Raw genomic sequence first — 27,983 nt, 5'->3', positions numbered from 1 at the left:
CAGTTTACAGGCAGTCATTGCCGAGAGGCTGTAAAAAAGCCATTAACAAAATGAGACAATCAGGGAAATTGGTTTTAGAACAGCGGCCTGACGAAGATGTTGACTCCAATACAAAACCAAGAATTATAAAAATTTGGAAGAATTATAAATTCAAAGAATTGAGAGAATCCCTGAGAGTAAATGGCAGAGATATGGGACGGAACTCACTGTAAGAGCTGTGTGTTGTGTGAGTGTTGATTTAAGACCGACTTGAAAACAACCTATGAGTTTTGTACAGAATCTACAGAGGCTCTGAGGGTTTGGATCGACTGAAGAGCTCAGGTCTCGATCCAGGAGAATAAAAGACTAAATATTGGAGAAGTAAGTAATGTAACCTGCAGAAAGGAACATGATTCTTATCACATCAAACAATAAAAGGTAAGCAGAACTCATCTCCTCCTACTGAATAACACTGATGTTTTATTGTCATCACACAGTAAAACCACACTACTGGTTGTTGCAAGTTACTGTGAATATCTTTCAATGTGCAATCCTGATTGCATTGTAGATACAACTGCTATTTTAATGTATCCCTTGTTTTTAAATTGCTCCTATTAGCTGTTCTTGCATGGTTTTTGGTTTGTTTTGTTGTTGGGTGGTAAGCAACAGAAAACTACTGAAAGGATTCCCACTAAAGTTGGGGAAACGATGGGACATGGGTCTGGGAAGAACCCATTAAATGTTGGTGCAGATCCGTTCAAAGGGGAAGGTCCTGGAATATGTCTCGTCACCCTGCGATACAGAGCGGTTTTTCAGCATTTTCTTAAATTTCTCAGGGAATAATTTGTGGATTTTGATGAGAAAAATCCGGCATATTTCAGAGACAGGTCTCTATGACTGTGTAATATGTGTAATACATATCAGAAGAATAATCCAGATTTTAAACAGATGTTTTCATACAAATGGTCTGTTCTCAGCCGGCACTAAATGTTTAATGAGGCGAGTAGTTCAGGTGATGCTGATTAAGAGATATGCAGATTTAGTTAATCTTCAAAAGTTTAACAACTTTATTTGTATAGCACTTATCCAAACAAGGTTACAAAGTGCTTCAGAAATTACATGGCAAAAAAAACTATAAAGTATTTAAATTCCATTAAATTTTGAGCGCAGGAGCAGCCGTGTAGCCATCTTATTAAAGCTCCGTCAGACTGGTTGTTATAATGAAAATGATATTAAGAGGTAAAGACTCAAAATATATCGGCATCTGCAATTTCCTGCGCTCACTTAGTGTCATTCTAGTTACTTCTTTTGTATTGATGCTTCTTATTCTTTCTGCTTTAACACAGTGAACACACACATTGCAGGACAAAGGGATTCTCTTATAACGTGTCAGATACCAATGAAATGTTACAACACAATAATCAGGCAAAACAGTCCCGAAAGAGGGGTTAAAATTAGTTTTATTATTATTTGATAGAGCAGGAAAAAAAAATTTAAAAAAACACATTCTCATACATTGTTTTCATTTCCATTTGGGCTGCACTGCCTTTTAGCAGTATCTCGACCCAAACATACGGAATGGTGATATTGTCGTCAAGCAGCAGCAGCAGCAGCAGCAGCAGCAGGCAGTAGTCAGGACAGCACAGGGTTACACTTAGCAGGGCACAAAATGACGGGCTCATACCATTTTGCTTGTCTTGCATCCGGAGGACGCTGGCTGCTACCTTCTGCCTGTCAGGAATGTACAGACGACCTGGAAGATTTCAAATGCTACGGTTTTTTTTTGAAGCAATTTCATCTTTGTTTGCTAGTTTCCATCAGCGACGCATGTTTATTGTGAGTTGCACCGTCCTAAATGAAACCCATGTGTGCAGTGATGATAAACTTCCACTGATGCTCATTTGCCTAATGACACATACTCTTACAATGTCACATTAGACTGTCACAAAATGGATCAGTAAGGAAATCAACAGGGCAGCAGGACTCCAGCTCTGTAATTACACAGTGATGATAATAATGAGCACTCTGTCAATGTGAAGAGGATAAAAGACAGCTACAGGGTATTGAAGGGTGGTCAGCTGTTTTTTTTTTTTAACATAGCGCTTACCAAACATCCAGATTTATATTTGACCCTTTTTTCACTGCTTAAATTAAATATATCAATATTTTACTTTACTATTTTTAATTTAGTGACACTTTGCAATAGGGGACACATGAACACAGCGCCATGGATTAAGGAAACTGGACCACCCTGACCCCGGCTCAATGCAATTAATGATGACAGCACATGATTGTGAAAGAACTGAACTCCATGAGCGCTGTGGGGACATGTTGTACATCACTAGCTTATCCTGTGCTGCTGCAACCTGATAAAAACGCACTATAGCTCATGTGAAAGGCATAGTTAGCTCAATTCAACCTTAGGACCGGACATAAATCATACACACCTTAATGTTAAAGACTAAAGAGACGTTCATGTCATGTGTTGCTATAGGGGTTTTTGCATACTACATTCTGAAAGCTGTCCAGCTCCTCCTGAACCAATCGTAGGGCGAGTGGGAGCCAATGGACACAGAAAACAAATGGTTTTATGTGGAGATCCATTCAAACTTAGGGCATATATCTTTACTAACATGACCCTATAAATAAACCCAGAGACAGTTTGTCTATAGAAGAAAAAAATAATGCACCACAACCTATGACTAAAAGCAAAAACAATGTCAAAAATACGACATTCCTTACACCCCCTCAGTTTAGCATGATTTCATGTTTATATCTAGAGAGGGTTCAGATAAACTAGAGACCTTCTAGCAGAAGGGATTCCATTTGGGCTCCACTAGTTCTTTGGAAGGTTTTTTTTTTTCTGTTTAACAATATTCAAGAAGAATAGTCCTCCTAACATATGCTCCCCGTTTTTACATGAGTCAGTGAAACCTTAAACATTATTCTTCCTCGTCTTAGAAAAAACAAAGTATTTAAAAGTAGGCCACAACATGGAACCCAGCAGATGTAAAACCACCTCTACAGTAACATTAGCCTGTAAATTCAGACCTCGACAATAGGCCACTTTCCAAAGTATCAGGGAGCACAATATTCAATATTCCAAACACAGTATATGACTCACAGAAGAAAAAGACAAAATCCTAATATTCAGCCATACAAAATAATCCAACACGCATCAACTTCTCTACTATACATGGCGTAGGTTAGAGAGAAGAGGCAGTCTGTGTGCAGATAGATTATTTTTTACAGTCCTTTTTTGTTTTATTCATTTTTGCAAAGCTGAAGCAGTTATTCTGTGAATGATCCTTGAAGCTCAACCACAATCCCTGTGATGAGGTCTTCGGTGAAGTTCAGTTTGACCACCACATGGGCCTGAGTCTGACGGGCTCAGACTGGAGGGGCAGGACCTAAGGCGGATATTTTATTGAGTATGAGAGGGATTGTTATTCTTTCCCTGCCTAATCCAGAGGCAGGGCAGCTCAGGGATTGTGTGGCAACTTCCACTTGGTACAACCATGAGGGTCAACCGATATACAAGGAGGGAGAGGCGACATCACCCGAGAAGTTTGGAAAATTGTACACGCCAGTGTTTCATCCAGCCCTCAGGAAGGTATCCAAAATTCTGTTTGACAATCTCCTTGTATCCCAGAATCCTGAGCTGTTGCAGCACAACTCCAATTTGGGAAGCAGGACTCAGGTATGAAAGATGGTGGCAGAAAGATCTGAGGAGATTGAGGAAACACCTCCATCCCACAAAAAAGAGGCTGTTTATCCGCTGCACCATTTGGCCAGAGGCATAGAAGTCCATAGAAAGGATTAGAATGATAATGAGAATGGCTGTTATTGATATTAAAAAGATAATAGTTATGTCAGAAAAAGAGTAAGATTGCATTATTTCCATGTGTTGGCTGCTTGGGAGATAGAACGGGAGGGAATCATGTCCAGCAGGTACTCTCGCTGGCGCTCCACAGCAGAGGTGGTCTTATGAGCAGACAAGCTGGGGTTCACATAGGCCATGGACACACCTGTAAGGAAACAAACACATCAGTTGTTAATGTACAGGATATTAGTGACAGCAAGATATTACCAGCTGCTTTCAGACATGCACTGAACTCCAGATTTTCTCCTGAAACTATAAGGAAGGGCTGTATGGGAGAACGCAAATGTCTGAATCAGTTGCTGTGGATGTTCCTCTGCCAGGACCCCAGTAAAAACTCTGGATGATGTAACTGATCATAATATTTTGACCCAGGTAAGAAGAAGGCAGAGAGAAAGGAAAAAACGGCATAATGTGAGATGAGTGAAAAAGGAAAAGCATTATACCCCCTACCAGTAAAACTGCATTTTTTAGGATTGAATTACTTAGTACACAAACAAGTCAAAAACTCTAAAGGAATACTAAACAAAAAGGCTTATCCTGGGAACATGGAAAGAAAGAAGGAGGAGTAAGAGCATCAGAAAGACATCCACCTCAGAAGAGTGATTACCCCAAAGAGGAGCAGAAAATGAGATCCAACCGGTCTAACCTCCTCTCATCGTGTATATACCTGCGTTGCCAATGTTCTGCTTCCTCCAGGCAGCCACGTTGGCCTGGTGACTGCTGCTGCTGCTGCCGGCGCTGACCTTTGCCCCCTGCTGCAGCAGACGTGCTGCAGCATGCTTACCTGGCCTGCTTCCCAGCGCTGCTGACACCGAGTTGTGCAGCTGAGAGGAGGTGAATGAGTGGACCACACCACGAGACCTCACCGCAGACTGGATGCTGTGTGACAGCTGACTCTGTACAGAGAGACAAAGAGAAGCACTGTGATTGAATGTGGAAAAAAATAACAAACCACAGTGTTGGTCCATGAGAGTGAAAGTCCATGCTAACCTGCTTAATGGTGGAGTGGTGGGCAGACACTGGTCTGTGCTGCATGGCAGCCCTGACCTGCTTGTACTGCTGGGAAATCAGCACCTCACTCTTGGACATAGAAGAGGAGGATGAGGTGTTTTTAGAGTGAGAGGAGGAAGAAGAAGAGGCTGCCTGCTGCAGGATGCGCTGTTCAATCTCCTGCTCCTGTTGGAGTGCTTTAACAAAGGCTGCCTTCAGACGAGTGGTGTGCTCAGCCTTTAAGGCCTTCTTCTGATTAGATGACATGCATTGGTCACACAGGATGGTCCCAGCCTTCTCTTTTCTCCAGCGGGAGGTAAAGTCTGTCTTACACTGGGCACAGGTGTATGGCTCTTTGGGAATGGAGCTGGCCATAGCAGCAGCAGGGCCCAGATTGCCTGTGTAAGAAAGAGCTTTTTTTTAGACTTTATGTACACTATGACACTCAAATACAAATACACCCACCCCTGCACTACAACATCCCCAAAGTAGCCAGAGTGTGACGATCTACTCACCCCTGCCGTGCATCTCCAGAAGTTTTTGCACCACCTCTTCTAACCCCAATAAGTAGATGAACTCATTATTCGCTGCCGAAGGCAGGAAGTTGAACTCTGGGGCAGGAGGTTTGGGTGGAGGAATCTCCAGTAGAGTCTTCTCCAACTGTTTACGCAGAGCGAGCTTGGCAGCCGCCTGTCGGCTGGCTGGTGAGTCATTGATGTTCGAGTTAGGTGACATCGAAGAGCCCTTGAGGCTGGTTGGAGAGGCCTGGATACAAACAATAAAGTCAAAGTCAGGAATGACACACTGGGATGTTCTTCTTATGGCTGACCAAAAGAAAGACAGCATTGCAGTGTAGTCTAGCAATGAAAAAAGGGTCCAGCATTTCTATAATAGCTTTACATATAATAATTATTATAGTGTCCTAACCTGAGGGATGTTGACCATGATATTACTGTTGGCCACATTAGCCACCCGTATGAGTCCCTGCTGAATGATCCTCTGGCCCTGGACCTGGACATTGGGCACAGAAGCCCTCGGTGCCAGCAAGAGTGGAGGGGGGCCTGAGCCGCTGTGCTGATGCTGATGCTGACGTAGACTGGCTATCTGTTGAGGAGTAACTGCAATAGGCTGATAACAGCAGACAAACAGAAGAAGTCATTAGACATGAGACCCAACAGCTGAAAGGAACGTGAACAACTGACAGAACTTAATAAGGTTTGTTTCAAAAAGGTGAGAATATGGTGTTACACACTAACCTGGGCTCCTCTGACCAGAGGTGGCATGACAATCTGAGAGTTGTGTTTGGACGGGACATGTTGCCCACCCCTCACTAATGGAGGAGGGATCACCGTGCCTGAGCTGCGACCTATCATCTGATAATACAAGAAGAAAATAACAAAAATTGTACTTTTTTAAAACATTCTTTAAAGCTGAATTTAAATGAATTTATAAACAGTCAGCTCCTCTCCGCTGTATAATGTACCACAAGGCCATGTGAATTCACAACATACGTCTCTAAAACACTAGTGGTGGCAGGGGGCTCTAAGTGTTATAACTACCTGGAGGGGTCCTTTGCTTGATGTGATGCTTCCTCTAACCAAAGGAGGAGGAGTGGCTACTGAGCCAGTCGCCTAGAAGTAACAGGGTATAGAGTTTGTGTTTAAAGCTGTTTGTGTTTAAAGATACAAATAAGCTGAAATGTTTGATGGAGAATAAGAGGTGTGTGGTTTAATATAACCTAAAAAAAAACCTAACAAATGCATCAGGGTACAATCTATTGACTCTAGCGAGATACAATAAAAGAAAGAAGAAAAACAACACAACACATTCTTTACCTTCTGCACATTGCTCTCCTTCTGGATCTGGCTCTGTCGTAGTTTCTTAAGCAGCACTAGTTTGGCCTCTTGGAGTCTCAGTTCTTCCTTCAGCGTTTTGATGATGCGCTCCCTCTCTTCTGGAGAACTCTTCTACATAGACCATAACAGAAATAAAATTCTTAGGGGACAAACAGGGGAAGTTTATTGTAGTTATTTTCAGGTTTTAAGTAACTATTTCTCAGACAGGGATAACAAGGATGACTAAGGTGGTTTATAACAGATTAAGTCAGTATATTTAAAAGAATCAATAAAAAAAAATGTCAGTATAAGTAGTAATAATACAACTAATACAAAAATATGCTTTCAAGTTTACTATTGAAACCATCAACAAATGTTTGTGTGGGAATAGATGCTCCCTTCTTTTGATAATGAAGTGATAAAGATGTTGAAGCCGGTGGACAAAACAAGAGTTTTGTACGAAGATTAAATTCTGTTTCCCCACCATCAGTTTATCTGTGTCAGTCTTTGTGAAGCAGTGTCCGTTCATGAGAGGACTGGATGGCTCGTTGTCCGATAACACAATCACATCATCTGGTGATGGTGGCTGCCGCTCTTTCTTTATGTCACTGAGGGGAGATGACAGAAGATAATATTGATTATTTGTGGATGAATGATAAATTATATTTCAGCAAAGAATGTTGAGGGTTAAAGGCAGAGGATGTTGCACCTTGATAAGCCCTATGAGACAAATTGTGATTTGTGCATATAGGCAATACAAATAAAATTTGATTGATTGAAAGAATGAAGATTCTATTACATTTCAGTCTAGAACACTGTGTTCACTATCAGCTGCAACCAACTGTAGTTGTGTCTAGCGTCCAATAGATGGCGATATACAATAACGATTTTATCTTGTGTCCTAGAGCACATTTGGGACACAAGACAAGAACCAAGAGATCAATAAGGGTGTAATGGCGACTGAGGGAGATCACAACAAGCCATTATCTCTAGAGAAAGGTAACATCGACAGATCTCCTGCTCGCTCCCAAAAAACACACAGCAGAATCAGCCACAAACAACATGCAAACAAATTTCATTTTAACTGCATTGTCTTTTTTTTTTTTTTTACAGTAGGAAATGGTTTAGGGCCTTTGAAAAAACGAGCCGCTGCTTTTTCTGAGGACTAGTGAGAACAAAGACCACTAGCCGTGTGCTAAATATGAATCAACCTGGAAAGGGGTGGAGATAAGAAGTCGGGGTTGGTGGCAAATTTGCAGCGTGGGGACAATGTCGGAAAATAAAATCTGCCTCTATCACAGCAGGAATCCTGTCCGGTCTTGAGAGTTGATGCATTTGAAAATAGAAGCCGAAGAGATAGCAAGAACTGGTAGAGGCTGATGTAAGGCAGTGGTCGTGATATATAAGGGGTTTGTATCATAACCTGGGGTTATGCATGCACACATCCAGGGAAGTTATATAATTGTTCGGGCCTTGCCGTGTGAGCGGCTTCACATCTTCGAGATCAGGCCCAGTGTACCACACAGACAGGGCCTCACCCCTCCCCTACCTCTGTGGCGAGGCCTGAGGCCTAGCCGGATCGGCACAGCCTGGGCCTCGGCTCTCTCCTCCCTCCCAGCTGCCGACACCAGAGTCACAAGCTGAGAGAAGCGGAGGTCCGCTGGAGACACTCGAGCGGGTGACAGTGAGGGGGGAGGGGAATACATGGCCAGGAGCCAACCTATTGTGTACACTCTCTCTCACTCAGTCACTCACTCAGTAACTACTTCACACACCCCACCCCCATCCTTACTTGTTCATCTCTTATACTCCAACTCACTGACTCAGTTCTTTTCACTCTTCCTCTTGCACGCTCCGGTCTTCAGACACGTTTCCCTGCTATCGACTTTCACACAACAGCTGTCGAACAGACACTGCTCGCTCAGTTCAACAAGGTCATCTATGTAACAATAACCATGTCATTTATACTTGCATTTATAAGATAAGATTTTCAGCAGCCTAAACGTTCTCAACACGAACCACAACAAACAGTGTGTCATAACATAACTTTGTCCAGCTATCAAGAAATGAATTAAACCACGTATACACATTATACTGCTGCATCCTGGAATGTAAGATGATTCTGGTACATTTCCATCCAAATAAAAAAAAAAAAATGTTTTTACATCCTGATACTTTCAGAACACTGCTATTCTGAGAACACTCAGGCAGTCTTCCTCCACAGCACTGTTTACATTCACCATATATATCATAAACCACGCCAGACACCACGAGCATTCGAGGGGAATTGAAAGCTTCAGTATCTCTCACAAAAGTGCAATGGGGACCCCGTGCTTTGACTTGGCCTCTGATGGCATGACAGACTACCTTGTGGTGGTTGCTACTAGTCTATTGAGAACAGCTTACACAAGCATCGCAACACACACCAGCTTGGTTATGTAAGGTCCAGTGTTTCTGCATGCCTTGGCTTCCCCCGATCATGGCTTCACACTGACCCCACAATGGGACTTACTGAATCAGATGTTTTTAGGTGCAGTGGGTGACTGTTAAAAATGCAACCCAGGAAGGGGCCACTTTAAGCTATTTAAGGCTCTTAAAACTAAGGAAATACATGGACTATAAATAGACCTGGCAAAGATCGGTTTCAATGTTTACTAAAAAATATGTACATAGCAGGGCTGGGCGTTGTGGCCAAAAATATTCATATCGGTTATTATCACAATCAATTTCTGATCTTTATTTCTTTCAAGTTTAAATATTGAATTTGAGTCTTTAAGTTTTGAGTGTTCTGAGGCAGAACATTCTAAACAATTCTGTGTGTTGTTCCTGTCTGTGGTTGCACAGGCATATTGATATAGCTTTTTAATACAATTATATTGTGATAGTTAGTGTCATCATTCCCTCAACTAGCCCTACCACACAGCATGTGAAAACTATTAAAGGATAAAAGTGAATACCACTTATTTTATACATGCTCCCATTGAAGACGTTCCGTCTGCTCAGTTCTGTTAATTTACTGCCATGTCAGGTGGGAAATGTTGCTTGAATTTCAGGTTCTTTGTATATTTATACAAAGTTGGCCGACACAGACCCAGTCTTATCAATAAGGTTGTCACCTTGCAGTGAGTAAGCACACCAACACATGCTGAGGGTTAAACAGGGGCCAAAGGTGAAACTTCAGTGAACTTCTTATATACCGAACCGAAGGCAGAGCCAACACACTCCAGCTTCAGCTGAATCACCTCTCGTCTCCACTTTAACTGCCATCACATCACTGTGTGTGTTTATCGCTCTACCAAACACGTCACATGACATCAGGCATTTCTCTGTGTGGTCATGTGACACACCCACAACCCCTCCTGGCCCCTCCTTCCTCCAACAGCTCCTTCCAATGTGGAAACCATGGCAACGGCCAGTTGGAACCAGTTTGTGACACATAGCCTTCATTTTGTGTGAAGTGAGAGGCAGAGTTCAGGTGCTGCTGTGGGAGAAAATGGAGCCCAGGCCTCAGGAGCCTCAAACTTTTTAAAATGGGGGCAGGCTGCTGAAAACCACACAAGCGACTTCCTGTCAGGCCATTTGCTGGTGCAAAGTTTGTGAGAAACCAGAAACTCCAATAGACAGATCTCTGTGCATAACCGCAAACTGTGCAAGCGTTTACTAAATCCAAGGCCTGCAGTACATAAAACAATCCTCAACAAGTTCTCAAACAAACTCACACACTAGATCACACATCACGTCCCTTAAACTCAGATGATTATTCAACATCAATGAGGCACAACCATTCCAGAAGTAAACCTCTACATCTTCTTCCCTCACAGACACAAACATGTTTGTAAACAACTTATAGTGCATTTTGTTCAGCTGGAAATATTAAATGGTTTAATGTGGGCAAAGTTGGCTGAAAATGTCAGCATTTCACCGATTTTTGGTCGCACTCTGGAGCCTTTCCAGTGTACAGGAATAGACGGTTTAAGGCTAAATGTTTATAGTATTCCTTTCAATGTTTCTCATAGACTAATAGGTTTGACAGTATCATGTAAACTGAACAATATATTCCTTATGATGAACCTCTCAGCCCCTGTTCATGAAGCACCGTTCATATTACTTCAGGAGTTCAACACACAAAAACATTCAGTAGCCAAACCAAACTCTAAGCTTTTCCTTCTCTAACCTTTTGGATGTACTCATGTCGACGGGCTCGTCTCTGGTCTGCACCTCCACCTTGATGGTGGCCTTCACTTCTCCAGCCTTCAGGATACTGGTTGCTACCTTTGCAGCCTGATCACTCTTTAGCTTGACACCTTCGGCTCCAGATCCCACCAGGTCCGGGGGAGATCCAGCTGAGTCTTCCCCATCCAGCTTCACTCTTTTGCCGTCCATGTCCCCGAGGGGCCCAGTAGGGGTTGCACTGTCCTTCTCCAGAGCCCGCTTCTGGCTGCGTGTTAGACGCACTGCCTCCTCTGACATGGCTGCTCTCACCCTGGGGAGACAGAGGACAAACAGTTACAAACTGCCTACATACAGTTACAAGACATATCACATAGGTGCAAAAGGTCTCCAGGGCAACATAGAATTATTATCAACGGTAGATGTTCTACATCTGTGAGCATACACAAAGAAATGTTCAAACTGAAATATATTTTTTATCTGTTTCATCATACTGTAGCCCACATCTCTGCTTTACACTACTGTGCAGGTTCCTTTGAGCAACTTATTCACTTGCAAACCTGCCTCTCTATTGCCTATGAGGTAACCATAACAACTACATAATTAATGTTGCAAAATTTCTGGAGGGCAGCACATGTAGTTCATTTTTAACATAAAGTGGCCAAATCATGTTAATTAAGAAACATATTTTCCATTACCAGTACCTAACTAACAGAGGATGTCCTGAAATATGATGTGGAAATGACGTCCAATGAGAGAGTAGAAGTCCTTGACCACCGGTGTGAAATAAACCATTTCGTTAAGTTGCGTTGGCTGAGGTACGATCAGGTGTCTGAAGTTAACATGGTGGAGCAGAGAATACAAAAGCTTGCGACAGTCCCAATGCAATTCAAAATTGAGATGATAGAAGTTGACAACAGCAGGTGTAAGCCCTGCAGTGATAACTGAGTTGAGAAGCTGCCCTTGTCTTAAGTTGCTTTCAGACATGCACTCCGGTGGTGTGAACGAGTGAGAGGCTCCGCAGTTTCAGCCTCCTTTCTCCACCTGTCCTCCTAGTATAAAGTCCATAGAAATTCAGGACAATTCAATGTGTGAACCCAGCAGTGGATTCACCGTAGCAAGTTGGGGGGCTGAAGGACACCAAAATGAAAAGAAATAAAATAAAACAAATATCTCCTTGTGAAATAGCCAAGTCATACATGTAGAAGACACCCACAAAGATGTCAAGAGAGTTTGTGCTGATAAGAACTGAAAACACTGTCAGGATCACGTGATCTCAGCAGCAGAGTTAATATGTCACTTTGGGTCTCTGTCGGCTGCACCCGGTGCACCCGGCACTACCTCTCTCCTGAATAATACGGAGGTGGACAGAGTGACTGATTTCTAAGCCACATCTAATATGAATTTACAATATTACACAGGTTAAGACGGAATTTGATACTTAAAAAAAATACCCATTATCTACATTTTTTCTTTCAAATTTTTAGGAACTTTTAATCACATTTGGTTCCACGTACTGCTGATATATTAAACCAGGGACTAGGAAAGATTGTGCATTCAAATCCTGCACTTGTATTTACATGAGAAATTTAGTAGTGATGGTCTACAGAACAAAAATGCAGAACCCCAACCTGTTTGATTGATAATAAATATTATAAACAGTTAACTTTTGTATTGAAGCATTAATTGATACAATTGTGAAAATGTCCATCACTACACAGCAATACAAAGTGCTTGTTTTGTCTGCTCAACAGTCCAAAACAAAAAGACATTGAATTTATTGTCACCTATGACAAAGGAAAGCGCTAAAACCCATCTCATATTTGTGTTAGAAAAACCGATGAAATGACTGATAATCAAAATAGTTGCTGATTCATTTTCTTTCAACTTATCGTTGCAGCTCTAGTTCGATTTAGCTGATATTTCCAGATGTACAAAAAAGGGACAACTCAGAGGTTTATGGACGTCTCCCGTCCTAATGCCAGAGCCCCAGATGCTGACCCAAATCTCACTCAGTATAGTAACAGCACAGGGTGGAGAGACCCACTTAACTTTCTGGGAAAAACCTTTACACAGCAGAAAATTTGCACTGTGCAAGATCCAGCCGAATGAAGGCGTGCACTCATTTTAGAGCAGAAAATAAGTCTTGACTGGACATTTTATGAAATATGAGTCTCACAAAAAGAATTTGCACAAATATGAACACGTGTGTTTTTAAAGATTGCAACAGCCTGTCTTATAAAGAGTGCATGATTACACACACACACACACACACACACACACACACACATTTCTGAATTCAGAAAGCTGACTCAAAGTCATTGTAGTCCAACATGACATAATGACAGCTCCACATTACCCTATCCCAAGATTCAGTAAGTAAAGGTAGAGGTTTAACCCCTGGAGAGACAGAGTGGCAGAAGGGAGGGAGAGAAGGACAGTGACGGCCACAGAACATTCCAAAACATGTCTACCAGGCAACAGGGGGGCAGACATATCAATGACATGTTGACTTCTGTGGTTCTCAAGTCACTGACAAACATAACGAGTCTGTCATCCAGAGCCCACCTTTAGTTTGACACTTTTTACAATTATGTGTAAAATGTGGATAAGACACAAGCATCCTTGACATTTTACAAGATGTTAAGCTGAGATGCTTGCAATAACTCAACCAACCACACCCTAAACAACTACAACAACACAGCTAAAAACACTGAATTCTGTGTTAGTGGAGGAAAAGATTCACCCTGCTCTGGTACACAAGGCCAGATGTGCCCTGCTGTACCATCCCTGGAAACAAAGGCTATCTATCTGCCAGAAATGACAGTCTGTGCGTGGGTGACTGCATGCATGCCCATATACCACACACAGTGCTTGAGAAACCATACTTTACCCTGTGAAACTGTACAAAAAAGTGGCTGCATATTGCTTAACTGCAACAGCGTGGTGGTGAACCGTGTCATGAATAAAATGACTAATCCCTTTGAGACAGCGCAGTGTCAGATGTGCACGTCACTAGGACGGCTGTGGTTGCTAGTTTTCTTCTTGAAACGTCATCACCATTAGTGAAGCCACACCACTCACACAAGAGGGCACCTTCATTATATGAGAGTTTATCTGTACCTAACCATCAAACAAAGGAGTCTATGCTATTAAGTGCGAGACCTGAGAAGGTTACAGGGCAGAAGAAACTTAGCATTAATACTTCAAGCGACCAGAAGCTGAGATAGTATTGCACTCAGATACTGTTGTTGAGAGGATTGGTGATGAGAGGAGGAGGCATGGGAACAAGCAAGAAAAACAAACCTAAAAGCGTCAAGGAAAATTCATGAGGAAAAAGCTAATCTCTCTGTCTTAGTTGAGTCAGTCAAATTTAAGTCATATCAGATATCTGGATCTCTGGTTTTGAAAACTAGGATGCGTTATCCATCATCCTTTACTAAAAACTAATTTGATTAGAATGAGGACCTCAGGAATTTGTATTTCATGGCCAGACAATCAACTGCCAAAAGATCCTGAATAAATCAGTGTCAGTGGCCTTCCTGGCAGTTTCAATGTGCTCCCAGCACCATCCAATGTGTAAAACCAAGTGAAACTGACACTAGTATCTCGAAAACAAGTTGGACATCAAGTGCAGCAAGAGATGCCTACAGGGAAGTGGTACCCCATATTGCTCAGCCTGGGTCTCTGCGTCTTAGAGTGGCCTTCAGTTCAAGGATCAGCTTTGCCCATTGTCCGCGACCCTTGATAAGTACACCACTCAAGTATCCATCAACCCTGCCATGCCTGCTCACATTACAGCCGTTTGACTTCTACTACACACAAAGCCCTCTCACTATGAAGGATAGGCTCCGATTACAGGAACCTATAAAATTATGACTTATCTTGAAATCAGGTTTTAAAATTATCTGCTCCCAGATCAGTAACTACGAGTTGCAGCCTGCTGGAAATCTGCAACAACTCCAGCCAACCAGAGCACAGAATGGGGTGATGGTGTTGAAGATACACGTAGTGGTAAGATTCCCCCTGAGTTTTTACATTACACATATCTGTAGTGATTTGGGGAAATCAAGCAATAACCATCTGTGTGAGAGACAGGGCAACACAAAATCGGTGCCGCTTACATTAACTGCATCATGCTCGTGTCTGGCTGGGACTGAAGAAACAGAATGTTTGGCTAGTTTTCTCTCAGGCTTGGAGGGGACTGGACAGAAACGATCTCTATACTTTACAACTGTGCTGTCCACTTAAGTATTTCTCTCTCCTCCAGTGTGATGTGTCATTCTGTGAGCAAGAGGACACAGAAGAGCAAGAGAAATACTAGTCAGGGTTTCTCCTGGTGAAAGATCATGTAGTGTGTGACCCTACGTCGCCAGTCTCGTGTAGTTTGAACTCACAACTGCACAACTCACAACGACTCCCAATCACAAGATCATTTAGTGTGAACTGTGCCGTGACCTGCCGACTTTGAAGTCGTGTAGTGTGAACTCGTCTTTAGGCATTCGTTAACAGCACAGGTGACTGTCTGGCACCACACACACACCAAATGCCCCCCATTGTTAACAACACCACTTTAGCTGCTTTCAGACGTGATCTGCGTGCAAAGTCCGGAGAAATGGCTACGGAGTTTACCAACCGTTTGCCTTTCACACATGAACAATGCAGCGGGAGATTCTCTGCACAGACGCGTTCGCAACAAATCACATTATTCAGGCGAGTGGTGGAGCAGCCGGCTGCAGCAGGCAGAGTCAGGAAGTACCGTATTAACTCCATTGCGGAGATCCTGTGATTTTCTTGACAACACAGACACCGTTGTCAGTTCTTATCACCACAAACTTTCTTGACATCTTCGTGGGTGTTGTCTATGTGTATGGCTACACCGGGATATATTTGTTTTCTTTCTTTCCATATTTGCATCTATCGCGTATTAGCACTCGTGGTGAATCCAGCAGGGGATCCCCTGTCGTGTTCACACATCAGATTCTCCTGAATTTCTACAGACTTTATACTAGGAGACCAGGTGGATAAAGTCAGCAGAAACTGCTGAGCCTCTCACTCGGACATTTGCGTTGACACATGCACCTCCTCCGGGGAAAAGACAGAGGATCTGTGGAGTTCAGTGCATGTCTGAAAGCAGCTTTTGTTATCAGGTTAGGAGTCATTGCTGTGCCCCTCTCTTTATTAAATAGAATAAAACAGAATACCATTAGTGTCATTGCAAGTTTGCAATACAACATTAGACTGAGAGGGCAGACCGGTTATGTCGACACACAATTTTATCTTCAAGATGTCCATTGTGATTGCTGGCAAAATATATCATGATGCATGCAGCTGATGAGCACATTAATGTCATAAAAGCTCACAACCATATGAATGTAATATAATCCAATAAACAATGTATTACTGTACCTGAGCTTGACAGTAGAGACCCACTAACACTCATTTTTGCAGCCAATACTGATAACGACATATTGTGTTCACACATTTACACATAATACGTTTTCTTGACTACAAATTAATTAATACATTTTTACCATTACAAATATGAGGAACAACCCACTGTTTGCTGTGGACTTTTACAAAATACAGAGAGACATTTTACTCACGACACTAAAAACCAAGTCCATAGATGTGGTTCATACCAAAACATGAATTTAGCAGAATCTGCAACAGCCGTAACAAGAATTTTTTTCTGTTCAGTTTTTGCATAATTATCTACATTATAAAGCATATTGTATGTCAGTGTAACGTCAAACTTGTGATACTGTGCATCCCTTCGACATGAAAACAACCAGAGGATGTGAAAGAGAGGAGAGGGCCGCAGCCAGCGATTAGTGATCTGTGTCTGTTCCTCTCAGGAGATTAAGATAGAGAAATAACAAAGGATGAGGTAGTTGAGAGCCGCAAGTGAAACGACACATCGCCACCGCCCATTGAAATTAACCTAAGAACACACGTGTATGAAAAGAGATGAAGCAACCTCTTTGATTTACTACAAAGGCTTGGTCAAATCCAAAACATTAAATAAAATTTACATTCATCTTAGAAGACTATGTACAACAACATCATTAAGTAAATCAAGCATCCCTGTGTATAGAGCAGAAGGATACGAGGGAGTTGTCTGAAAGAAAAAATACATTTTGTGACCTGGACTGATACTACGGGTTTTATTCTCAATAATTCTCCTATTGTGTCCATTGGTTCATAGAGAGCTGATCAATGGCAAATGCTCACCCCCTAAGGTAGCGTGCTAGCCTCTCATCTCCAGCACAGTAATGATCTTCCCACTGGGACTGGACGCAGCCAGCCAACACATTAACAGCCTTTTTTTTTTTACTGAAGTTTTTCAACTGTGTCCTTGAGGTTCAATATAAGGAGAATAAAGAATTACACCGTTCAATAAAAGCAATACAAGTATGGATTATAACTGCCCAATAAAAGAAAACAGAATGGCAACTCTCTCTTGTGTGGCTATGGGGCTTATAATATCGAATGAATCAATAAAACTGCAGATTATCTCACTGGCAGATATGACCAGGAGGTGATCATCTTGAATTCAGGGTGATTACTTACAGCGTAAGTAAGACAATAAAAGGTTAGTCCCGAAGCTACATACATGTCATGTCATGTCTTTTTCAATAAGGAAACCCATTTCAGCCAATCAAAGAGTAGAGTCATTTTCCTTCAGAACATAATCTAAATAGAAAAAACCTGAATACCAAGGCTAATATGTGCTCACCAGGCTAGGAGTGGGGGCAGGGACCAGCTGAGGTGGTGCCATGGTTGGGGGAGGGAGAAGGGTGCAGAGCGCATGTGGTTAGCTGAGCCATAATCTAACTGTACCCATGTGAAAAATACTCTTCCTTGTCTTCTCTCAATTGCTCACTCTACGTCCTTTCCTCCACCTCTCCCTTCCTCAGTTGTTCTGTTGTAGGCTTGGACAGCCCAGAAGTGTGTGTGTGTGTGCCCCTACTGGTTGGGTCCCGAACACCAAGGGTTAAGCCCCTGCCATTTTAACGCCACTGACAGATCAGACCATTAGGGTGTTACCTAACAAAATGGAAGCCTTTAACCCTGAATCTGCCAGACTGCGTCTGCATGTGTGTCAGTGTGTGTGTGTGTGTGTGTGTGTGTGTGTGTGTGTGTGTGAGTGAGCCAGAGCCACACAGTGTATCTGTGTGTGTGCGCATGTCTCCACCTGGATTCTCCCTAAGCAACGTGACAACCACAACAGCAGTAAGTCCAGGCAGTGCAAACCTGACTTTTGCGCATGATCACACAATGCATTAACATATAGCCACATTAACAGACATACAACAATGGTTTGTTTTTTAAAACACAGATACACTGATGTACTTGAATGTATCCTTATTACATAAAGAACTAACAAATAAAGAAAATCCTTCTTGCAGCCAACATCCATCTCGATTCTGGCAAGCGTGCACGTGTAATGCATAAAAGCCTTCAGTAGCATTTTGAGTAATTGATTTATAACCTTATAAGAACATAACTTAATGACTGACAGAGGGATCGTCTCAGTTACGTAGCTCTATAACACCTCAGCTCTCTTGAGCCTCTAATTACAAAATCACTGGATACATTACAAGCTATAATAAAAAGGGAAAGATAAATGTTTTCAACAATCCAAGACAGGGAAAATCTCCAATTTCTCCAAATTGCTTCCAAATGGTTACTCCATAATCCTGTAAAACCAGAAGCCCATACACACATAAAGAGCCAAGGGCCAGGACACACGCAGACTGCTATCAGATTACTTTTCTCAGAAATGGATGGCAGCAGGAAGTGACCAGAGCAAAAGGGGAAAACAGAGCTTAACGGGTGAAAAAAAAACTGTATTCCAGACAACACATCTATGAGCTAAGCACACCATCAGTACACAATGTTAAAACACAGAACTGGGTAAAGTAGGTCAGCTTTTGAGTCTGAGTCAAGTCAGTGTTTCACAAGATCTTCAGTAGCGCTTAATCCACGTTAGCCCACCAAATAAAAGTGCTCACATTCAGACAATACTTAAAACATACAAACTAACTACTTGCGTATTGATACGTTAACCTAATTATCTGATTTTACCTTCACAAACGAAAACATCCCTACAACATTCTCCTCATTGTTATTGACTCACAATAGTTAAATTTCCTTATATTAGATTCAATGGATGGTTGGTTAGGTGGGATGATGTACTGCAACTTGTTAGGCTTGTTTAGGCAACCAATGGAGATTAAAGTAAAATCACACACACAACTTATCTGATACACAAGAAGTGAGTTCTGATGTTTTGAATCTACAATCCAATGAGTGCCACAAGCATTATATATAAGGAAGAACTACTGCCTGTGTTGCTATCAATAAAATGTACATGTACACAAGCACAAAGTGAAGTCAGTTTTCATGATGATTGTGCAAACAGATGATCATTGTCCAAATTTTGCACGTTCTCAGACTGACGTGACCTGAACATTGGACCTGTCGGAATGTGAGCACTGGCGTAAATCTATTGGAGGACACCCACATTCTTTAAAGAAACTAAAGCGCTGTTAAAAAAAAAAGGGTTCACAACTGAATGTCTGGCAAAAGAGAAGTCTTTTTTTAAATGAACACACCTAACATCACCTCCGGGTGTGGCTGTAAGTTGTTTCTGTTGCATTTGTTCCCACACCCAACAGTGATGTCATGGCTAGAGGCTGAACCTTAATACTTTTGAGGGTTCCATAATTATGCCTAAAATATTTAAAGGTTGTGTAGCCAAATGTTTGTTCAGAATTTTAGTCTTGTTAACTTATTCTTCTCTCTACAGCCTCTGCACCGTTTGCAGGTGAAAAGGTAGATAATGGCTGAGAACAGCATTTCCCATTAATTGCCTCGACGGTAGCAGCCTGTCATAGTCCAAATTATATCACCACTGCCATAATGATCTAAACATTTGAACACTTCGCATAACAACATTGTGAAATAAAATCTTTTTTGAAATTGCTTCATTTTAGGGAAATGTGCAGCTGTTGTGCTATGGCCCAACTTGCTCCCGGTCTCGTGTTTATGTACATCCATAAAGTTTTTATCATCATCTGCAGTCAGACTGACTTAGGCATAACATCTTTTGTTTCCACTTTGAAAAAGAAAACCTCGCTGTGCATGACATCGTACTGTGTGATGTTTTCCCCATGAATCAATTCATCGTCATAGATCTTATTCTATGGGAAACTCTGGAGGATGCTGGGATGCTGTGAAAATGTGGATTTCTCTATGACAGTGGTCACATGCAGATTTAGTTATACTTTTGATCAAAAGCCATTAAATACAGCAGCACTTTTAAGCTTAACCTCAGACTGTATCACATTCATATTGTTATAATTTTCCATCTCACATGCACAAGTTTGCAAACCAAATGTGTCATTTTAAACAATCCTCAGTCAAAGTCAGTCGTATTTTTTATGTATCAAACACAAAGCTCCTGAAAGAATGGATTTTAATCATTTACTCTTACGTGAAGAGCAGCAGTCATTTACATTAAATCTGTCAGTAACAATGGTGACCAACTGTCATGATAGAAAGTAAAAAATCCAAATATTTATGGCTGCATCAAATTGAGGTGGAACAGACTGCTACAACGTATTTTGTACTGTTGACCTCCTCATACAGTTGATGTTGCAAGAGTGGTCTGAGAATTTATTTAAACTGCAATTCTCCATCAATGAGGAAACAACTTGTGCAACTCTACAGAGGGGTATGTGATATTCTAAACATAGATTGGGTCACTGTATCACTTAAATCCCCATATTTGTAATTAAACCACATAATTATGTGTGCAATGCATTTTTTGCAAGTATAAAACAATGATACAGTGCCTAAAATGTGAGAACTAAGATTGTTTTTGGACTTATTATGTGATGTTAAAATTTGATTATGGACTGATCCAACAGATATGACTGAGGCAGTGGGAATGACAGAGAGCTTCAGGAATGATAATCAGTGGTATCATCAGTTGTGTGACGTCGTGCAAGACACTTAACCAATGTGTTTAACTATTTTCTACCGTTGTTAATCTAGCATTACACTATACATTTAACCTGTGTCTTCATTCTGTCTTCTCCCAGCCCCACACCCACAGCTTTGATTTCAAGAAAATATTCTGCCAACTACTGTATGGACCATATATAGGGTAAGTGAACAGTGGGCTCAAACTTCCGAAGTTTGGGTAACCCTTGTTTTGTTAGGCCAAACATGACTGTGCACTTAGGAAATACATAAAGATAGAACCTGTACAAAATGGCCATGTGGCAGGGAGTCGGCCTGGTGAGTGTTTCCCCTTTTGGATATATGCCTTGATACTGCATGCATCCAAGTTGCTGGTCTGCATGTTTGAGAGTTGCCATGTCCGCACTGACCACACAGTGGAAGCAATTGTTGGGGGCAGACTGATAAAAACAGTAGAAATGTGTATCTCATATGGTGTTAAAGTGGTATTATTGTTTACATTGCATGGGATGCCATTTCAGGCAATTCCGGTCATGCAGGTTGTCACTGTTGAGTAAATATGCTAGAGGAACAAAACAGACGCACAATTGGCTTTTAAAATATACATGTCAGCAGTATGTTTATAACCATTAAAGGGCTGAGCTGATTATACATTGGAAAATGTGAGGATTTGCATGGCAGCAGGTCTGAATGTGACCAGTTCCCCTTCCTCCTTATATTCAAAGATGCTTAGTTCCAGAAATGCCCAGTAAAACAGAGGCAAGAAGGCAGATGCTTAACCTGCATTAATAGCTTGGGGTAGCCTGATGAATGTGTATTACTGTATATACTTAATTAATTTGACATTTTAAAGTAATGTTTCTGTGCCATACAACTACACAATGAAGAAAACACCAGAAATTGACACTCCATTTCAATACTGCATAGCTTTCATGCATTTGAGTGTTTATAAATATTTCCAGATAGGGAAACCTGTGACAAATGGCCCAGGTGTCATTTCTTTGTACCTGCTGACTCATCATTTTGTCTCATGTATTTTTTACTTTAATAAAATAACCATAGTGAAATTAGCTCAGTTTGCATTTCAGCTTAGTTTGTCATCTTCTTTTTCTTCCAATCTATCAATTTCTTAGTTGCACAGTCAAACATTATGCGTTTTTTTAATACAAATCAATATCAAACAGGACAAAGTCTATATTTACTATAGTAATCAATGTTAAGAAAACACTTGATCAGCAAGAACTAATGTGATATTTTTGCATTTCTTCACCTTTATGAATTTCTCTACCTATATAATAGTGTCTCTATGGTATAAACTCTCATTAACAAACACTACTTCTTACTATGTAAGTAAGAGCCAGTTCATTGTAAGTCAAATGGCCCACTTGGTCAACAGGGGTAAATTTATTGAAGGAATGCCAGAAGTTTTTGCAATAATACACGTCAAATTAAAACCGAAAGGCAGCATATAATTGGAAATTGGCCAGACAAATAACAAGCAATGAAAAAAATGTGCTGTCAAGGTCAAAGTGTATTGTGGAGTGAGGCTGTAAAAATGTCCCAACTCAGTGTTTTCTTTTAAGTTGAACTAAAATAAAGAAAAGAGGTTAGTGTCAATAAATCTAATAGTCAACTCATAACTGCACATATGTACCCGTAACTGTCTGAGACAGGGAGTTCACACTGTTCACACACATGCTTGAGTCAATATGAAGTCTAACGGGGTAAACAAGAAATAGTTCCGTCAGTCAAACATTGGAGGGCTCCTCCTGCTCCAAGAATTGCCTAAGGCCTTTGGGTGGGTCCCCGTGGCCAGTAGGACTACTCCTGTTCTCTGGTATGCAAGACAACAAATAACAAAGACAGACAGTTCTTAAGGGACATAAAACCTATGTAAATCTGTAAAAACACACTTTGATCAAGTTTGTCAAAGCATTGAGTCACTTTCAAACCTTCAGGAAAAGTTAGTGATTTAACAATGACATCTGGTGTAAGGTACTTAACTTAATATGAGATAAAGCAATGTCAAAGTCAAAAACTCCTACTGAATAAGATGTAAATTTCCACTTAAAGAAGCATGCATAACTTTTGCATCCAATACGATAAAGAAGTGACTGACATGGTGTAAATAAGTCCAAGACTCCTACAGTCAACACTACTGAGGCCTACTCCGAAGAAAATCATCGTAAAAGAGAACAACATCTCTATCCATACTTTGGTGAGACTGTTTCAGAAGCACTTCCTGTTAACCTTTTCATAATGACTGAGCTCAGACTCCACCAGGCTGCTGTGATGAACTATGCACCACAGTGAGGTCACAGATACTGTTATGATAACTGCCTCAACCAATAAGCAGCATTTTCAAAGTTCATGGGAGATTTAGTCACTATTGTGAAAATATACATTTAACAATTTTATCATTATGGACGTTTATCATTACAACATTTTAAAAACACAACGCAGTAAGTGCTATGTTCACACACAACCTTTCTCACCTTTCTCTGACAGTAAACATTTTCCACAATTAAACTCAAGAGCAACCAGACAACCTTCTTTCAAAAGCTGCAGGACCACTGACATTATGTGTCTAAACAGACTTTCTATAGTATCTAGAACTAAGAAGAACGACATATTAGAGGCGTTCATACTGTTTATACTCTACAGTGCAGCATTTTGAGTCTGAGAAAACTAGTTTGAAAGTTGGCTACAGTGGTCAGAGCCTGAGTTCAGACACTGAACACGGAAAGATAAACAAATTCGCTTAGCTCAACCCCGAAAATCATTACACAAAGAGTGCAGAAAACATTCAGCTGCAGCCTCTCATGTTTATCTGGTTCTGAGCTTCACTGTCATTAGTTAAATTAAGAAACTTTGTTGGTGGTTCATCATATCAGTTGTCACTAATTAAACTTAGCTGCTGTTGAGACTGCATGTAGCTGTCAGTACCTATCAAAGATAGTTTACGAGACAAGATCCACTCTGCAAAAGCAGTGTACCACCATAAGGGAACCGTTTCTTCAGTTCCAACAAACCCAACAGAGTGAGATATCACATTCCTGGAGTCTCATGCCATAGCACTCTCAGAAGCTGCATCTCTCCACTCAACCTTTAGTCATATCATGAGTAATTTGCTCTTTTAAAGTTGCTATTTTTGAACCACCACCTTCAGTATTTGCACCCAGGAGCAAATAAAAACAAAAGGATTGAACTCAGCGTCAGCATTATGGTACCCTCTTTCCAGAGAAGTACAGACCTCTCAGCATTTTCCCCCATTCATTTGGTTTAGGTAATGTGCTAAAATGCTCAAGTGTTGGACCTAAATCTTGTAGTGGAAGGGAATACACTGAGATGTGGATGGATGGCAACAATAAGAGCTATACCATAATACCTTGATAAGAGTTATCACCAGTGCTATGGATACTTGTTGTTGTTAACCATTAAAACGGGTAGGACGCACAGGCAGAATTCGGGGGATGTCACATTTCCCTGAGAATTAGACAAATCAAAATTCACTGTGTTTGGTCATGGTTGTGTGAAACAGGTGTGATCTCCATTTTAATATCACTCACACCCATTACGTCTATCATAATAAGGAACAACAGCAGATACAACTAGTCTTACCACCTTTAAGTGTGCAGAGCGACTTTCAAACTCTGACCCTTTACTTTCATGACGCCAACTCAGCAGTAAGGTTAACACAATATGTTGAAACTCAACACTGAAAAACTCTTGCAGCAAGATTAAATTCCATAAGATTGGACGTGAAACTATAAACATTAATACAACCGTAAGAAACTGAACAACTACCTCAGCAAGCATGATACCTTTGAGCCTCATTTATGAGTAAAGTTATAAAAAAAAAAAATTATAAAAAAAAAAAAAAATCAATGGGTGATGAAGAACACTGTTTTATCTTAAAAAAGCTTGAGTCCTGTTCCAGAGTGGATCTCGAATCATGCCTGTCCACTCACATCACTTTCAGGAGGGCTTCTTTTTTTTCGGTAAGGGCCACCCCTCCTCAGGCAAATCCGAGGGCCCATCATAAAATGCAAAGCGACATGTGTCCCCATCACTAGCCAAGGGTGCCAACTGTCTATTCACTCTGAAAGGGGGCACTTGTTCAGCAGAGGCAAAGATATAAACACTGCTGTTCAGATTACAAACACCTCAAAGCCAAGTGAATACAATACTGAATTGAAGTGTCCGCTCAGGCAACATGAACCATGGTTTATAGATTTGCTGTAGATCGAGGTGATTGCTCACAAATCCCTGATCGCAGAGCAACAAAATATAAATAATGTATCCCACAACATCTGACTAATAACACAGTTGTATAGGGTTGATCGGTATATTGGTTACAGAGAATACATTCAGACGTGACAGATCATTACATACATGATGAAGTGATCTCGGTTAGGAAACACTGATAATCTGGAACAAACACAAAGTAGGCATTTGGTTGTCTGTGGTGTGACGTGGGTGATGGCTGCTAATCCGTGGTGGACGGACAGACAGACACTCCGACGGAGGCGCAACCGTCCACCATTACGCCTCCATAAAACAGGCTTTTCACGGTTGAGCTAATCTGACAAAGTTGTGAGATCAGTGGCTCATAAAGCCGTAATCATACCCATCCGCGGCTAAAACGAGCAGGCAGCTCAGCAATAACCGGTGGCAATACTGTTTATGGTGTCGATCAACGTGAGTGACCCCACGATGCCTTAAAAATAACAGCTACCTACGTCCAACTAACCCATCAACAACAACAGGCTATCTGATGCTAGCGTTAACTTGGCTTGCCAACAACAACCTGCCCATCTGTCCGGCTACACAACCAGCGGCTAACCAACGCGAGCTCACAGTCAAATGTGCGGCTCTCGGGGGTTTCACGGATTCATTTAAAGTCGCCAGACAGCGGAGAACGTGCTGCGTTAAATAAAGATGCGGACTGTGATATTTAGCCTGGGTGACGGTGGTCGTGCAAATAGCGATACACCGCAGACAATGAAACCGACCCCGTCACCGCCTCACCGAGCCGCTAGTGGCTGGGAGCTAGCTAGCGAGCTAAGTTAGCCTGCTAACGCTACCTCCCTGGACACCCTGCCCAGACAGACAGCCGCAGAGTGGATTCACAAATAATCGAGCGTTAATTGCGCACAGAAATGTTTTCTTTTGGATTCGTGTTGCCTCACTACAAGTAAACAAAAACAACTTACATTTCACATTGTAGCGCGAGCATCCCTGCGCAAAGTTTGTCGGCGAAGTTAGTTGTATTATTGCTGGACTTTCTGGGTTCCTGTGTGTTCGGAAGGTGTGTGTGTGCTGCTCCGCGACACGCAAACTGTTACCTTGCACGTTAGCTCAGATGAGGCTATGCTAGCTAGCTCAACTTACGTTAGCCGAGCTAACGCCGAGAGAGAAACTTCATTCGTCGTCACAATTTAATTGGAAATCGAAACATTGGACTAGTTGGACCGGTGGTGGAACACGCGGACTTACGGAGTCTAGGAGGAGCTAAGCAGAGTTTCCCCCCGCGGTTTTCGGGTGTTTGAGGTCGGTGTTTCGCTGGCTTCGGCGTAAAAATCCCGGGGATCCCCTCTCGTCTGTCCGCTGCCACTCCGGCTGCCAGATAATGAGCCACCACAGGCGGCGTCATGCTGCGTTCAGACACACCTCGGAAATGTTAACTTTCGGACTGATGACATAGAGATAAAATGATGCGTTTGGAACCACTGGACGGAAGTACTTCAGGGAACACAGGGAGTCAAAACAAGGGCAGAACAGCTGGACTCCTGCACGAATCAAATTCAAATTGTCAATCATACACGTACATTGCATGACAGTCTGTTTACATGAGTCTGACTATTCTGCATTGGATAATGATGTGGTTGTTTGTCACAGAAACGTCACGGTTCCCCCTATTCATGTATCACCTCAGCTTTTGTATGTATTTCAATATGTGTTGTGTTATATTTTATCTTGAGTCTGAATAATCAAAAGCATCATCATCATCATGCACTTCCATCAGTCTTTACATACATCAAACATTAAAGGTCGTGTATCCACTTGACCCTTTCATTTGAGATGTTTTACTTTATATTTCAGCTGTATTGGTCCCTACATTGTCTTCTTTGCTGTCCATATGGTCCTCATTGGCTGTTTTAATGACAAAACTTACATTTAGCATGTTTTATTCACCACAGCAGTGTGTCACAGCCTGTGTCACGTGAGCATCACATATAGTATGTTGTGTATCTTGAAGCTTCTTTATGTGCATTGGTCTTTGTGCACATGTACATGTGCAGCACAGTCAGCTACTTTCATAATTGTCCTTCTCTTCCACCGCATCCATTGACACACAAGAGTAGTTTTGGACCAGGCCTCAGACCATACATCAGAACAAGTGACGGCTCCATATATGGGTATTTTCCTGAATCACTGGCAGCATAGACAATACAGTGGATCTGACCCAATGCCATTCCCACAGTCTCCCTGACACCACAGCAGATTGTTGGCAAAATTGGTAGGAGCAGGTGTTCCTAACTTTTTTGTTTATGATTCCAATGCACCATAAGCTCCATGACAAACTAAACCCTGGCTGCCACCTTCCTGAGAGCCTTTGTCCATTTCTGAGGATCATTGTTGTCCTCAGGAAATACTTAGTCCTGCACAAACACGTCATGTGACATAACTGGACTACATGACTTGGTAAACAATGCCTGGTCACAACTCATGATCTTGTGTTGCTGTTCCTTTGGTTATCCTGCCTGAAAACCTTTATATTGCCTGTCTAATTGTAGAGATGTCCAGATAATAATAATAATAATAATAATAATAATAATAATAATAATAATAACAACGTTAATTGTATAGCACTTTTCAGTAACAAAGTGCTTCACAACAAACAATATAGGATTCAGAGTAAAAATGATAAAAACAAAGATACCGAGGATAAAAGTCAAAGACATCTTGCGATACAAGTTATTTTTATAGAGATGTGTCTTCAGAAGGGAGATAAAAAAAAGTAACCGATTCTGCTAGTCTTATCTCTTCTGGCAGATTGTTCCAAAGTGTAGGGGCCCTCACGGCAAAGGCTCATCTCCTTTGGTTTTCAGCCTAGATTTAGGAATGGC

General features: G+C 41.5%; 1 protein-coding gene across 5 annotated transcripts; it reads right to left on the bottom strand.

The window, feature by feature from the left end:
* Positions 1 to 1,421: 1,421 nt before the first annotated feature.
* On the bottom strand, positions 1,422 to 26,590 carry gatad2ab (GATA zinc finger domain containing 2Ab). 5 transcript variants are annotated; one of them, XM_034582507.1, is made up of 11 exons: positions 26,350 to 26,590; positions 10,862 to 11,170; positions 7,172 to 7,295; positions 6,688 to 6,819; positions 6,412 to 6,483; positions 6,109 to 6,225; positions 5,780 to 5,980; positions 5,368 to 5,617; positions 4,853 to 5,250; positions 4,530 to 4,758; positions 1,422 to 4,007 (listed from the first exon to the last, which is right to left on the bottom strand). In XM_034582507.1, exons 2-11 carry the CDS (start codon positions 11,155 to 11,157, stop codon positions 3,874 to 3,876), a joined length of 1,953 nt encoding a protein of 650 aa, XP_034438398.1. In that variant the 5' UTR covers positions 11,158 to 11,170; positions 26,350 to 26,590; the 3' UTR covers positions 1,422 to 3,873. The 5 variants fall into 5 exon arrangements, with proteins under 5 accessions (XP_034438398.1, XP_034438396.1, XP_034438397.1 ...); XM_034582505.1 differs by having other exon boundaries at positions 26,067 to 26,490; XM_034582506.1 differs by lacking the exon at positions 26,350 to 26,590 and adding an exon at positions 26,067 to 26,333 and having other exon boundaries at positions 5,795 to 5,980.
* Between the last annotated feature and the right edge of the window lie 1,393 nt (positions 26,591 to 27,983).

The sequence above is a fragment of the Hippoglossus hippoglossus genome, chromosome 4, assembly GCF_009819705.1.
Source record: "Hippoglossus hippoglossus isolate fHipHip1 chromosome 4, fHipHip1.pri, whole genome shotgun sequence".
Classification (NCBI taxonomy): Eukaryota; Metazoa; Chordata; class Actinopteri; order Pleuronectiformes; family Pleuronectidae; genus Hippoglossus; species Hippoglossus hippoglossus.
Note: the sequence above shows the minus strand (reverse complement) of the source record. Positions and strands in the feature narration are given on the sequence as shown.

What these genes read in the sequence shown, in the direction of transcription:
- gatad2ab (XM_034582505.1), bottom strand. Translation starts at nt 26,089, where the DNA reads ATGCTCGCGCTACAATGTGAAAT. An exon ending in CTGACACAGATAAACTGATG is followed by an intron (nt 6,820 to 7,171) that starts GTGGGGAAACAG and finishes TGGTCTATGTAG; the next exon opens with AAGAGTTCTCCAGAAGAGAG. An exon ending in ACCACTCCACCATTAAGCAG is followed by an intron (nt 4,759 to 4,852) that starts GTTAGCATGGAC and finishes CTCTCTGTACAG; the next exon opens with AGTCAGCTGTCACACAGCAT.